The sequence below is a fragment of the Lygodium microphyllum genome, chromosome 2, assembly GCF_053477565.2.
Source record: "Lygodium microphyllum isolate KBCC chromosome 2, Lygodium_microphyllum_v1.1.10, whole genome shotgun sequence".
NCBI lineage: Eukaryota > Viridiplantae > Streptophyta > Polypodiopsida > Schizaeales > Lygodiaceae > Lygodium > Lygodium microphyllum.
In genome coordinates, this window is record NC_141136.1 from 110,860,814 (window position 1) to 110,875,881 (window position 15,068).

Genomic DNA, 15,068 nt, shown 5'->3' on the forward strand with positions numbered 1-15,068 from the left:
TAAATATTTTCGACTTGTTGACTTGGCGTTTTTAAAAAACAAGGTGCTCAACAAGTTAAGTACAAACTTGGATACTTGCATGAGATTTTATGTTTCTCATCAGTACTTAGTAGAATGGTAATTGCATAGTTGGTCTTACAATCGAGATATGATGTGGTGAGCATTAGGAGCCTAGAAAATATGGGCTAGATATCACTCTTTGAAGAAGAAAGCAAACTTTTGTAATTGGCTCTATGAGCAAAGGGTTTCATAGAAAAATAATTCAACAAAAAAACCAAGATATTTAACTTAGAAATTATGGTAATGCAAAAAGCATATGACCAAGACAAAATTTGATTGCCAATATATTGGTGTCCCTAGAATTGATCCTGGAAGGAATCCAAAATGTGCAATATTACAAGACGGCTTCTTTATGCATGAATAGGATCCAAGGGGAGGATTAAGGTAGTAATAGATCAAGGCTAAATGATTATTGATTAATAATGTATTTATGAACCATGTATTAGAGGATCCCAAAAGGATTATGTTGCTCACTGTTGTGACATTCATGCATAGCAGTTGTTTTCATAAAATTATGAAACATTTACAAGCCATTAAAAAACAAGTCTAATTATCTATCCCCAAGCTCCTCATCAAACTCAAAAACCAAGAAAATCAATGACATATCTCTCTCAAGTAACTCCTCGGTGAATAAACAAAAATCATCCATAAAATTCTCTTCAAAATCAACAAAGTTTCCCAATCCAAAATCCTCAAAACTACCCACAATGTCAATGGTAGACACATCATCTACAACAATCCACGTATTCCCCCCCCCCCCCCCCCCAAATCCACCCTAAGGGAAAGAATGACAATTCTAAAATTTTTGAACAAGGTTTCAACACTTTCTTTGTTGTTAAACTCAATTTCATCCACAAAGGCATCCAAACAATTAGAAAAGACATTAGAAAACACCCAATCACACTATCATTCACATCAAACTGAGTCATCCCCAGACCAAACTCATCAAAACATGGGGCCTCTCCAAGACACCCATTCAAACTACTGATCTCTTCAATAAAACTTGACTCCAATTCGTCAACACTAGAAATACAATGATCAACCCTTTCCATGATATCCTCAAAAAAAATCTCGGAAGAAAATTTACCAGAAGCTTCAACAACATCACAAACATAAACACTAGGCAAAAAATTAGGGCCATAGACGTCATCCAAATACTCAAATCTCCAATTCTCTTCAACTTCCACCGCACAATTACCTTTCATCTATATTCCCCTAGTTTTAGATCTCTCTTTCCTTAAAATTTCAAGTCTTTTCATAGCTTTACTCAAGTTTTCATTCATATTTTCATTTGTGTCACTCTCAAGATCCTCAAAATCCCAATCAAAATCATCACAATTATTATCAAAAGCACTAGAAGAACTTAAAGAAACTAAGACTATCAAATGAAGTTTTATCTTCTTCATTGTTGCCCAAATCAACCATACAATCATCCACACAAATATCAAGAAGTATGAAGTTAGGTCTACATCATCAACCAACTCACAAGACTCACGAGAGTCGCAAACAATAAGACCATTACAAAAAGAGTCAAAATCCATAACCTCAATACTCTCTCGATCATCCTCCACATCTAAAAGCTTAGATCCACACTCAACTATATCAATCTCTTTCAGCAACAAATCTGAATCCTCAACTTCATCATTATATATTTTAATTTCTAAGCCCTCCCCCTAATGAAAAACTCAAAAAAACCTCCCGAATGCTCTCTTCATCTCTCAAACACTCAAATATATCATCAAGAAATTCTTGACTCTCTTGTCTATCCTCATCCCTCTCAAGATTTACTAACTCTACTACAATGGATGACACTTCTCGAGTAGAATCACTTGAACTTTCATCCTCACTATCATCATCCTCAGAAATATCACTCTCCTCCTCTTCTTCATCACTGTCATCCTCATTCACCAATTCTTTTCTCAAAGTCATATCAAAATTTTTTGTTATTCCTCTACGATCATAAATCGTTATGGTTCCTTTACCCGCGTGGACACACCATAAAAGTTGACCTCTAAATTTTGAATTATTCCGCATGGATACACCGTAAACCTTGACCTCTAAATTTTGAATTATTCCACATGGACACACCGTAAACCTTGACCTTTAAATTTTGAATTATTCCTAAGCACCTCACTTTAGCATGATTAGCAAGCCTAATTCAAAACTTTGATCCCTAGCTAATTGGAAGTCCAAACTGCTCTACACAAGCCTGATTAATCACACTAACTTGTGCTCCTCCATCAACATATGCTTCATCTATGTTCTTATTCTTATAAAAGACATCAACAATACATCAAATATCAGGTAACTCCTTTACACTCAAAACTCTCATTGTTCCTCTCTTTCTTTCCTTAGACTTCGGATTTACTAATCTTTTTCATTGTCCTCTCATCCTGGGGCACAACTCCATTAACTGAGCAAAAGATATATCTGCCTTCTTACCCATCATATCTCTTCTCAAGTCATGGTTACTTTTTGCATGCTTTACCGCAGATCATCCTCCATGATCAGGATACAAAATTTATGAGTAATTTTTGGCAAGCAGTATTCAATTCTATGGACACTAACTTGGCTCCCTCTACAACTTATCACCCCCAAACTAATAGTCAAACAAAGAGTCAACAAATGGTTGGAAACTTATCTGAGACGCTTTTGTCATGATGTTCAGCATACTTGGAATGCATGGTTACATTTGGCTGAGTTTGCCTACAATAACTCCACCCATGCTAGCATTGGAGTTTCACCTTTCGAGGTTTTATATGGGTATAAGACCTACTCATAGGGCTTGAAGATTAAATATACATTAACTCTTCATTTCAAGGTAAGGAGGAATCTTCTAAAGATGTTAAGAAATGGCTGCAATAACTAACAATAGGCCCACCCATGTGTAATGATACGAGTTAGCACCAAACCTTAAACTTTGGCAAAACCTTGAGAATCCTTCTACAATACATAGAACTTCCTATTTAAGATATACAAGAACTCTGATGAAGGACACTCATCTCAAGATCTCATGAGATTTGTATAATTTGAGCTGAATATGCAATGTGCATTATGGAAACCCATCAACAGTTTGTCAAATGGTGTGACATTGCACATCTTCTAGCACCACAATATCTTCGTAGGTGGTGCTTGCCAACATAAGCTGTGCCTGAACTTGTGTAGTGCTGTTGGGAGATTCTAGAGAAAACCTTGAATCTAGCTTTACATCATTTGGATACACTGTGCAATTGTCAAGCCAATATCTAGGTTGTCGAATTGGTCCCTCCTGGTATATCTAGGCTTTTCTTGGCCTTTTTGCAGTCTTCCCTAGCCTAAGTGTAGTTCCCAACCCAAGGAGGTTTCACCTATCAATGAAAGCTAATGATTCAGTTGTTCTGGATGTTCCAAGACAATTCTTTTTAAGTTTGGCCCGAATAGACACAAGGGAGAAGGAGCTCCAAGCACTAATATGGATATTTATAGTATTTCAACAAGACCTTGGAGTATGCCATTCTATGGTGAAAATCATACTCTCTGGGGCCCTTAATTAGTGAGGTGTAAGTATTGTCTCAGAAATTATATGATAAGGCACAATACCCTTTGTATTCACAAGGTAGAAGATGTTAGCCTTGATAAGCTTAATTGGTTCTGAAATAGAAGCCACCAAAGAAAGAAGGCTAAGTTAGGGCTGCAGCACTAGTAAGAGAGACAATGGATATTTAGCCACTAATTCAGGGTTTTCATTAGCCCATCATTAATTCTCCTTAAACCAACCCGAAAAGCAGTTAATGCTATTTAACTATTGTGAAATCGCTTATTTTAAGTAGTAGGCCAAGTGCACCTCAAATCCTCTATAAATAGAAGTTCAAGCGCATCTTTGATTCCCATTCATTCCAGCCCACTCACCACCCACACACCCCTTCCCCACCAATACCTCAATTTGTGGTGCCTCCTGGAGTGCTACCCCAGCTGAAACATCCCCCTAGGATGCAACCTGCACACGAGACGCAATGCAAGCCAAACTCACAATAAAAGGGACTGGACATCAGACTCACCTCCCAGACATAGAGCCAAACGGGCTCACCCTGGAGCCTAGGAGCTAGCAGCACTCCGGATCACGACCGCATCCAAGGGTTGGTATCCCATACCACCAGTCCACACCAATCCAAGAGTGGTGATCACATGATGCCTATGCACAATATGGCCTTGAGTCCTATAAATAGGACTCAGCTGCCCTAACCCCAAAGTGTTCTTAGTGCATTCACACTCAGTCACTTCATAACCACCGTGAACAATTCTACTAGCGCCCATCTGAATGTCCAGGGACATAACAGCTGTCCACATAGTCTGCCTGCCAGCCAAGCAACCTGATTTGGGAAGCATACACTGCATCTTCTTCATCAGAAACCAATCACCCAGCTATCTACATTCTGCCCACTCCCAGGCGACCTCTTTCAGCCCCTATTCCTGCTGTGTTTCTTCATCAGACAGGCCACCCAGCTGATACATGGCTGTGCCAACAGATCTGCCCTGCATTGTCAATCCAGCCAGGCCACCCAACCTGTATGGCACTCCAGTAGCCCTGCATTTGCCACTGTTCGAGCCTAATCAGCTGCCCTACACCCTGTATTTTACTGCCAAGCGGGCCGCCCTGCTGCCCCAGTCACCACTGCTGTACCGATCAGCTGACATCATCATGCACTCAGCCAGATCTGTGTTTTCAGCAGTCTCAGCTGACTACACTGCTGCCACCTTCAGTCAGGCATCATGAAATCTCACAAGGTTCACTATATATAAAACCTTACTATCACTGTATTCAAGGCCCAATTTAAAAGCCCCTTGTATGTAAATTTATCATGAGTAAAACACACCCTTTTTCTATTCAACCTATGAACATCCCCAATGGTATCAAAGCTAGCTAGGTACACAACTCAAAGATACATCAGCCTTTGATCTGAATACTTATCACTGAAGAGAAATTAAAATGCAAAAGAGCAGAACGTCTCAGCCATCCTCACCAAAGAAGTCTCCTCAACAGCCTATTTCTCAGAAAACAGGTAGATCAGTTTCTCTGTTATTATTATTTTCTCTTTCCTCATGTGGCCATGTGGAACCATATCTCAACCACATAAGTTGGCAAGGGAGATACTCATGTAGTGGATATAGGGTGATGCACCCACCTAACTACGATGATATCCAAACTCTTAAGCATCTCCTTTTTCTAGAGCTATCTTGATTGTGTGTGAGGGCACTTCTTTGAATCTAAACTCTTACACATACTGATTGATGTAGGACTTTCAGGCTGTCTTGTTTTAGCTCTCTTAATTGTGTTGTGTGTTCCTTTAATGTTATACATGTAGAGGTACACGCTGTCTGTGAGTGGTGGTTTACCTTCATGTTGTAGACAACAGTCTTCAGTAGGACAAGTCATGTAAGAGAAAAACTGAAGAGGTAAGCTCATGACAGCCCCGCACCTCTTTCATGGTTGTCCATCAAATTGATTGGATAATGTCGCGAGAATTCAACAGCCTTCATCCAGCTAGTTTACTGTAGAATCTGAGTCTGAGACCAGCAAAGATTCTGGTCCTTGATGGATAAACCCAACAAGAAGCATAAGAAAAATGCAGTTTCAATATAAATGGTAATGGGACTATCAGACCGCCGACTGGACCAGGCTGAATGATAGAAAGATGCAAGCTGTCAAGCAGATGATATCAGTAATCACCTGCGAGCAGTGGCATCAGAGGGCTTCCTTTGTTTTCTGATTGCATGTTTGAGGAGGCAAGGAATATCCATGGTACCTCAAGCAAGTCAAAGTTAGAGAACAGAATACCACAACCTGCAATGGCACTACCAGGACCAGTATTCCAACACATATCTTTCCCATCCTTGTAAATGTGAATATGGTTTGCATTTTTAACCTGAGTTTTGGGCTTCAAAAAGCATAGTGAATAACAGTCACCACAAACAAGCATGGTCTTCAATAAGTAGTGAAATTGCATTTACAATGTATATTGTAACACATGAAGGTGTAACTTCTGGCATATTAATGCTAGCACATACCATGGCCAACTTCTCACTATGCCTGCACAGCACATCTTACTTTTCACCATGTGAAAAATGGCCAATGCAAGCCAAGCATGGGGAATACCCTTCCCACTAGCATTCACGACCAATGTCTCATAGCTTTGCTTAGCATAAAATTGCTTTGGGAATGGCTCTTATTCCCCACAGTAATGAATGTATTTCTGTACCTACAGAGTGGTACCTTCCATGACTCTTTTGTTCAAGATTTACCCTTGTCTGCTTCCTCTTAGATGCCAACAGCTGCTTATGATTTACTCATAGAGAAGACAAACTGCAGCACCCTTATCATCCAAATGTAATGCATGCTCAAAGGCCCATCTCCCAAGCTCCACGTTCACCCCTTTTTGACAAGAACCCAACAGAGCCAACCACACATTCGAATCAGGTACCTTTTCAATCATACTTACTGCCTTATCGAAGTGCCCTGCACGGCTGAAAAGATCAACCATGCAAGTGTGGTGTTCTAAAGTTGGGATGATGCGATAAAAAGTGTTCATAATATCGAAGTACGTTTGCCCCTCATCCACTAGGCCTGCATGACTGCACGCAGTAAGCAAAGCTATGAATGTGACACCATCGGGCTCTATACATTCTTCTCTCATTTTGCAAAATAAGTCAAAAACTATTTTAGCTTTACCAAACCGAGCATATCCAGTGATAAGTGAATTAAAGGAGACTCTATTCCGTATTGGAAGCTCATCAAACATTTCTTGTGCTTTTGTAAGAGCACCACACTTGGAATACATGTCAACCAATGCAGTGCCAAGTACAATATTCTGATCTTCCAATAACCCCAGCCTGTGGACCTCAGTATGTATCTCTTTGCCCTTCTCAGTCGCACCTATGCTGCCACAAGCTTTCAAAATACAAACAAATGTGACTGCATTTGGAGAGACACCATCCTTTACCATCCGCTCAAAGCAACTCAGAGCTTCATCACCATGCCCATGTTGGACATAGCCAGCAATTAATGCAGTCCAAGTGAGGACATTCCGTACTGGAAGCTCATAGAGCACTTCTTCTGCCTTTGCAAGGGCCCCAAACTTGACGTACATGTCCACCAATGCAGTGCCTAGCACTATATCATGTTTTTGCAAGAACCCCAGCCTGCAGATCTCATCATGTATCTCCTTGCCCTTCTCCCTTGCTCCTATGCTGCCACAAACTTTCAACATGCAAGCAAAGGTCATATGGTCTGGGGAGAAACCCTCATCATGCATCTGCTCAAAGCAGTTCAAAGCTTCCTCACCAAGCCCATGCTGGGCATATCCAGCAATTAAGGCACTCCAAGAGACTGCATCCCGTACTAGAAGTCCATTAAACACTTCTTGTGCTTTTGCAAGCGCACCGCACTTGGCATACATGTCCACCAATGCAGTGCCAAGAACGATATCATGACCTTCTAATAATCCAAGCCTGCGGACCTCAGCATGTATCTCCTCACCCTTCTCAGTTGCTCCTAAGCTACCACAAGCCTTCAAAACACAAGCAAAAGTGATTGCATTTGGGGAGACACCCTCATCTTGCATCAGCCCAAAGCAATTCAGAGCTTTGTCGCTGTGCCCATGTTGGACATATCCAGCAATTAAAGCAGTCCATGTGACTACATTCCGTACTAGAAGCACGTCAAACACTTCTTGTGCTTTTGCAAGTGCGCCACATTTTGCATACATGTCCAGCAACGCAGTGCCTAGCACAATATCGTGATTTTCTAGCAAGCCCAACCTGCACAACTCTGAATGTATCCCTTCGCCCTTCTCAGCTGCTCCTGCACTGCCACAAGCTTTCAAAATGCAAAGTGAGGTGACTCCATCTGGAGAGAAACCCTCATTTCGCATTTTTCTATAGCAGCTCATTGCTTCCTCACCGAAGCCATACTGTGCATATCCTGTGATTAATGCAGTCCACGAGACTGCATCCCGCACTGGAAGCTCATCAAAAACTTCTTGTGCCTTCTCGAGCGCACCACACCTGGCATACATTCGGAGCAAGGTGGTGCCGACATAGATGTTCTTTTTGAGCAACCCTGTTCTGAGAACATGAGCATGTATCCTGCTGCCTTTGTGCAAGTCCTTTAGCCTGCCACAAGCCTTTATCAGGCCCAAAAGGGTGGTATGGTTCTGGTGGGCCTTCTGCACACGACGGAACTCTCTTCTCCTTCTCAGCTCCTCTCGGAACCGAGCAGGATTGGGCCAACCATCCATCCATAATAGGGCCTGCGTGTGCTGAATGCCTGGACGCGTACGTTGTTGTTCCGATCGCCTCGAAATCGGGAGGAGTCTCCTCTGAAGCGCTCCTTCCGCAGGGGGTATATGCATGCCATTCGACACTCCACAGAGAGGACGCTGAGACTCCGAAGCACCGTTCTTCTCTTAAGGGAACGACTCTTGACTCTTCAGTGTCACGACTTTAAAGCATTGTCCTCTCAGAAGAGAGTTTTGGCATCCCTATTTGTTACCATTGCCTATTGGGGCATGTCCTCTTACAATGGTAAAGTGATCATGTGAGTGCTCTTTCAAATGATTACCTTAGTTCCTTTGGTACATGCACATAAGCTTCACAATCAAATACTCTTAACTGATTATAAGATTGCTTCTTGCTCTACCATGCTTCTTCGAGAATGCCACCATCCAAAGTAATATTAGGTGACTTACTTATCAAACATATAGCAATTGACATAGCCTTAGGCCAAGATCCTTGAGTAAGACCAGCATTAGATAGCATACTCAATAGCTTTTCATTTTTCTCCTATTTTATGAGCTCTACAATGCCATTTTGGGTAGGATTACCAAGTGCAATGAGTTCTCTTTTTATCCCTTCACAAAAATTTCTAAACTCATGAGAGACATATTCTCTACCATTATCAATTCTAAGACACTTAAGTCTCTTACTATACTAAATTTTTTACCATGCACAAAAGGCACACAAAAGCATAACATAGCATGAAAGCAATATGAGGGCATAAGAGAGCAATATGAAGATACAAGAGTGAGCAATCATGGCACTTCTTAGAAGCGAAAGCATAAGTTGATAATAAGGAAGTTGGTACCAAACTCAAGCCAAAGGCACAAGTGAGGGACAACCTTGGTTTGAGGGGTAAGAGGCCAACAATCAATCTACCACTATCCCTCATAAGAGCTCTTCTTGGAAAAAAAGGGGTAATGCTCCATGTTATGCTAGTATGCACCTGCTTCTTTAGGTGGTGGGAGCATACAGCTTCTTTCAAGGTTGTATGCATGTAGATACATAATTTTGTTATTATGGATGTAATCCTTGCAGTAAAGCCTAAAGGCAAGGATAATTAATTTTTGTAACCTTAGAATAGATTTATTAGATAGGAGTTAGAAATTATTAGGCCAAAAGCATGGTGTTCAAGTAAAGAAAGCAAGAGCCCAAAAATGATGCTTTTCATAATTTTTAACACAAAAAATAAGAAACACAAATCCATAAACACATGCATGAGGGAGGTGCTCACTCATGCATGGGGCGAGATTATACCCATTCTTCTTGTTGTACACTCTTATCTCTATTTTTCTCTATTTCTCTCAAGTTGTGACATTTGTGTGTTTTCTCAATTTATAGTTAATCATTTTTATTGTATGGTGAAAGGCTACAACAAAGTCACTCAATAAGTATCCATCACATCTCATTGAAGATTTTATGTATACAAACTATAAGCTATGTAGTGGTTAGTAAAATACACTTATGCCTATTGAAAAAGCCCTAAAATCCTCAAATATGATTTTCTAAAATGAAGTATTATAATAAGACCAAGAGCTAATATTGATCACATGAGCCCTTCCTTGGATAACCCAATATATGGTATAGGCAAAAGCTAGTGTATAGTAAAAAAAAACCACTATAGTGCCCCAAATTCTCATGTTTATAAAGAGGCTACAAAGACAAAGTAATGTTTCTCAAGAAATTTAGATACATCTCAAGCGTCCATGATGTATTGTCACAAGACAGAGAGAATATGTGTGCAATCATTTATATAATTGATGCATATTCTCAAGATGAAGATGCAAAGCCTACTAGGGTGCACATGAAAAACAAGAAGATAAGTATGAAGATTACAAATAACCAAGGCCTAAAGACTAGAAGTTGAGCAAAACGAAAAGGTAGAGCCTAATAGAAAGTCTAGAATTAGACCTAGAGTCTAATGAGAAAATGGAGACAAGAAGGATCAACAGCCAAGGTCCAAGATAAATAAGACTAAGAAGCTAGGCAACACAAGGCCCAAAAGCCACCAATGTAAGAGTCCAAAGCTCCAAGAAAACAAAGGAGAAAATCAACCTCCCATTAAATCAAGAGCATTTAAAAGACCCTTATAATTTTCCACAAATTATGTATCTCAGTTAAGAGAGGCCAATCATGAAATGTAAAATTATCAACACAACCTATTGAGAATGCAATGGTAGAGATTCACAAAATCAATTTAGGGTTCAATAGAACCTTGGTTTCAAAGCATGCCACCTAGGTAACTAGTCTTGTAGCACTATTTACAAAACAACAATTGATTTCATCTCCATCTAACCTAGGCACCCACACGATACCAAACAGAAGACCTTTTTCATGTAAGAGCTTACTTTCTTGTCCAAAATCTCACAAATTACATGCATCTTGATCAACCTTTACTCAATATGTGCTAGGCCATAATCTTCTAGTGATGATTAATGCAAAACTAAGCTCTCAATCCAAACTTATGAAAATAACAACTCACTAAGACTAAAAATCTCACAACTCAAGCAAAAATTATATCATCTATAACACATCATCATAGAAATCCAAACTGCAGAGGGCAAATACTATAAGATCTATTTATTATCAATTACACCAAGGAAGTATATGGTCATATCCTTAAGAAAAAGAAATCCACCATGAGACTCATATCTTCTATCATTTTGATCCTTAAGAAGTCTACTTTTGACCATTTATGCTACTCATTTTGAGATCACCACATGAAAAACAACATACCAAGTTATAAATAATCGTGTATGTCAATATAATCAATCCATGTTATTAACACCAAAAGAATGAAAGGTAACACAAAACATATAATAAGCCAGGTAAGGAATCTATTGAGAGGGAAGCAATTGTGGGATGTGAGGTAGAAGCTATGGAGTGCAAGAGGTTAAGAGAGAGAAGCTCATAAGAGTGTTTTGTGAGCTAGAAGCTATGGAGTGCAAGAGCATTGAGAGAGAGAAGCTCATTATGTTTTGTGTGTGCAATGAATGGTACGCATATTCTTTATTATCTTCACTTATATATAATTGTACAATGTATACTTATATAAGGGCTGCCCACCGACTATTGGCCATTACCCTTTACCTCAATAATCTCCCACTTAAAGGCCAATGTGACTTTTAAATAGGACTATAAGAAGAAAATGAAGATACTATCCAATGCCCATCAACACTGTAGTGTGCAAAGTGTTTAGAAGGTAAACTCTTTGTGAGAATACTTTTAGGGCTATCATTCACATGGATCTTAACAAGCTCAATTCACTCATCCTCAAGCACCTTCCTAATGAAGTGTACTTCATCTCAATATGCTTTGTCTTTACATGAAACATTAGGTGGTGTGCCACAACTAAATGGCACTTCGACTATCAAAGTGCAATGTAGGCATCTCTCTTACAATGCCCAAGTCTCCCACTAGATGAGTTAGCCATATAGCTTTTTTGTAGGCCTCAATGGTGGTCGGCATACTCGTTCTTAATGGTAGATAAAGCCATACATGGCTATAATAGAGAGACTCAAGAGACTGCAACATCTTTGAAAGTATAGAAAAGACTTGTTATAGACCTCCTAGAATCTATATCCTCGATAAAATCAGCATTTACATATCTAAGAATAGATTCATCATTCCTTTCGAAGCATATACATAGCTCTAGTACCATTCAAGTATCTCATAATACTCTTTACTACCTCCCAATGCTTATTGTCAAGGTTTGCCATATACTTATTAACCACTCCCATTGTATAGGCAATGTCTGGATGTGTTGCAACCATGGCATATATCGTGCTACCAACTACCGATGCATAAGGAACCTTGGCCATTTTAGCCTTTTTCTTATTTGACTTGAGGTTATTTTCTTGGTTAAATTTCAAATATGGAGGTGATGGAACATCGATTGCCTTACTTCTCTTCATATCAAAATGATCCAATACCTTCTCAATGTATTTCTTTTGACATAAATACAATGTTTTTTGTCTCCATCCCACATAATGTGAATGGTAAAAATGGAACCAGCATTCCCTCAAGTCCTTCATGTTAAAGATTTCATACAACCTTTTCTTTAATGCATCCACATCCATGACTAACTTTCCAACAATCAACATGTCATCCACATAGAGAAGTAAAATCACAAGGTTGTCATCCATAGCCTTCCTAGTGTATAGACAATAATCAGTCTCAATTCTAGTACATATCAATTTCACTTCTAGTGTACACCTGAGATGGCCTAAAGGCATCAAACTTATGATACTACTCCCTAGGAGCTTGTTTCAAGCTATGTAAGCTCTAATGTATCTTATACACAAATTGTTCATTGCCTTCCATAGCAAACCCTTTAGGTTGTTCCATGTAAATGTCCTCATGCAAATCTCCATGCAAGAACTATCTTTACATCCAATTTGAACTAGCTTCATATCTTGACAACCAATGCAAGTATTATGTGAAGGATGGTCATCTTGATTATTGATGAGAATATCTTATCAAAGTCAATTTTCTTCTCTTGGTTGAATTCCTTAGCCATCAATCTTGCCATGTACTTAGGCAATACATAGACATACCTTCAACTTGTAAACCCATGTGCATGATAGTGCATGTTTTCCCTTAGGTAAAGGAACTAACTCCTAAGTAGCATTTTTTACCAAATAATCCATCTTTGATTGCATAGCCTTCTTTCACTTACGACTTTTGTCCCTAGTCATAGCATCAACATAATAAGACGGCTCACCATAATCCATAACCATGAAATAGGAGTCTAGAGATGGAGTGTCTCTAGCTAGCTACTTAGAAACCCCTATAGACCACAGTAAAGCTGGCTCAATAGGAGTGTATGGGCTATCCCATCAATCTATCCTATAAAATATGAGGTTTTCCACCTATTTATGGAACTCCCATCTCCTCATTAACTAGTAGCCCAAGCCTTGCATGATGTGGAGCATGCTATACATATTGCCACCATGTGATAATTGTCCATCCTCTTGGAACACCACCTTGGAGATGTAAAGTATTTTAATGGATTGTCTATGCATCTTATCCTCATTAAAAATGAAATCATAGTTGTGTACTACCTTCTTAGACTTAGGATTCCATACGTGATAGTCCATTTCTTTTGACTCCTCATATCCAAGAAAGTTACACTTCTTGGATTGAGGATCAATCTTATTTTGTTTGTGCTTAGGTATATGTATAAATGCTTCACAACCAAAGACACCCAAGTGATTATAACTAGGTCTCTTTTCAAACCCAAAGACATGCAAGTGATCATAATTAGGCCTCTTTCTAGGACTAGAGGCATGCAAGTGATTGTAACTAGGCCTCTTTCTTGACCATAACTCCTCTAGAATTTTGCCATCCAATGGGTTACTAGGGAACCTATTAATCAAGTGTAATGTTGTCTTTACAGATTCAACACAAAGTCCATTAGTGATACTAGCATTAGGAAAACCATACTATGGACCATTTCCTAAATGGTCATATTCATCCTTTTAGCCACACCATTTTGAGATTTTCAGGAGCTGTTAACTCTTCATGGAGGCATGAAGAAGTGTATTCACCACCATTGTTAGTTCTTAAGCACTTAAGCTTTTGCTTGCCTGATTCTCTACAAATGCTATGAACTTAATCTTTTTGCTTGAAAAAATATGAAGCTCTGCCCAATGAGATCATAGGCATAGGCCCACACAAATCACTATGAACCAAAATCCAAGCACTCAGATCTTCTAGTACCATCACCTCTCTTATGAGAATTTAGTTTGTTTACCAAAAGGACAATGCTCACAATAGTGCCATAAAGAAACTGATGGCTATTTGGTGATAACTACAACATGGTACTTAACCCCATAAACATACAAAGGATGCAAAGTATTAGATTAAGTCCTTTGGCAACAAAAAGAGACTATTTTCAAATTTTCCATACATGATCTTCAAAGAACACATTGTGACCACAATTGCAACCACAATCATCAATGTGTCTAATACGAATCAAATTATTAGTTAAGTCTCTGGAATATGTTGTACATTCCATAAGACAAAACAAGATCCATTATGGAATGACAAATGTGCATCCTTTATACCAACAATGCCACATGTAAAGTTATTACTAAGAAAGACTCATCTCCTAGAATCATAAGAAGTGAATCACTCTCTATGCGGAGTGACATGGAATGATGCTCTTGGGTCCAAAATCCAATTCTATAACATCTCATTATCCATGACAACCAAGAATGCATTGCCAAAAGAGGAAACATACAAGACAACTTCATTGTCACTATTGTATGCATTAATCTCTTTTATCTTTGCCTTGGACTTCTCTTCCTTTTTTCCATCATTCTCATTATGCTTTTTGACCTTTTGCTTGTTCTTCCACTTGTAGCAATCCTTCTTTATACATCCTTTTTATTACAAAAGAATCATTCCACATCCTACTTGTTATAAGATTTACTCCTCGACTTATCTCTATCATTAGAGTTTTCCTTAGAATTTGACATTTCTCTCATAGTGAGTGCAATAGAGTTTTTTGAACATATGTTGTTCTTTTTATTCACCTCCTCGGTGAGCAAACTCCTCTAACATTAGTACTCATAAGACTACCTACAAGTATTGAATTGCTAGTGGTTGCCCTAAGAGTATCCCAACTTTAAGGCAAGGTCACCAACAAGAACATAGCCTTAATTGAATCATGAAAAGTGATCTTTTGTGCTATC

The 15,068-nt window shown here is 39.1% G+C and overlaps 1 protein-coding gene across 1 annotated transcript; it reads right to left on the reverse strand.

Moving 5' to 3' along the window:
* Positions 1–3,573: 3,573 nt before the first annotated feature.
* On the reverse strand, positions 3,574–8,558 carry LOC148040180 (pentatricopeptide repeat-containing protein At3g09040, mitochondrial-like). Its single transcript, XM_087697282.1, has one exon. It carries the CDS (start codon positions 8,445–8,447, stop codon positions 6,381–6,383), a length of 2,067 nt encoding a protein of 688 aa, XP_087553408.1. The 5' UTR covers positions 8,448–8,558; the 3' UTR covers positions 3,574–6,380.
* Between the last annotated feature and the right edge of the window lie 6,510 nt (positions 8,559–15,068).

Excerpts from the sequence above, each read along its gene's own strand:
- LOC148040180 (XM_087697282.1), bottom strand. The coding sequence starts at position 8,447 with ATGCATATACCCCCTGCGGAAGGAGCGCTTCAGAGGAGACTCCTCCCG.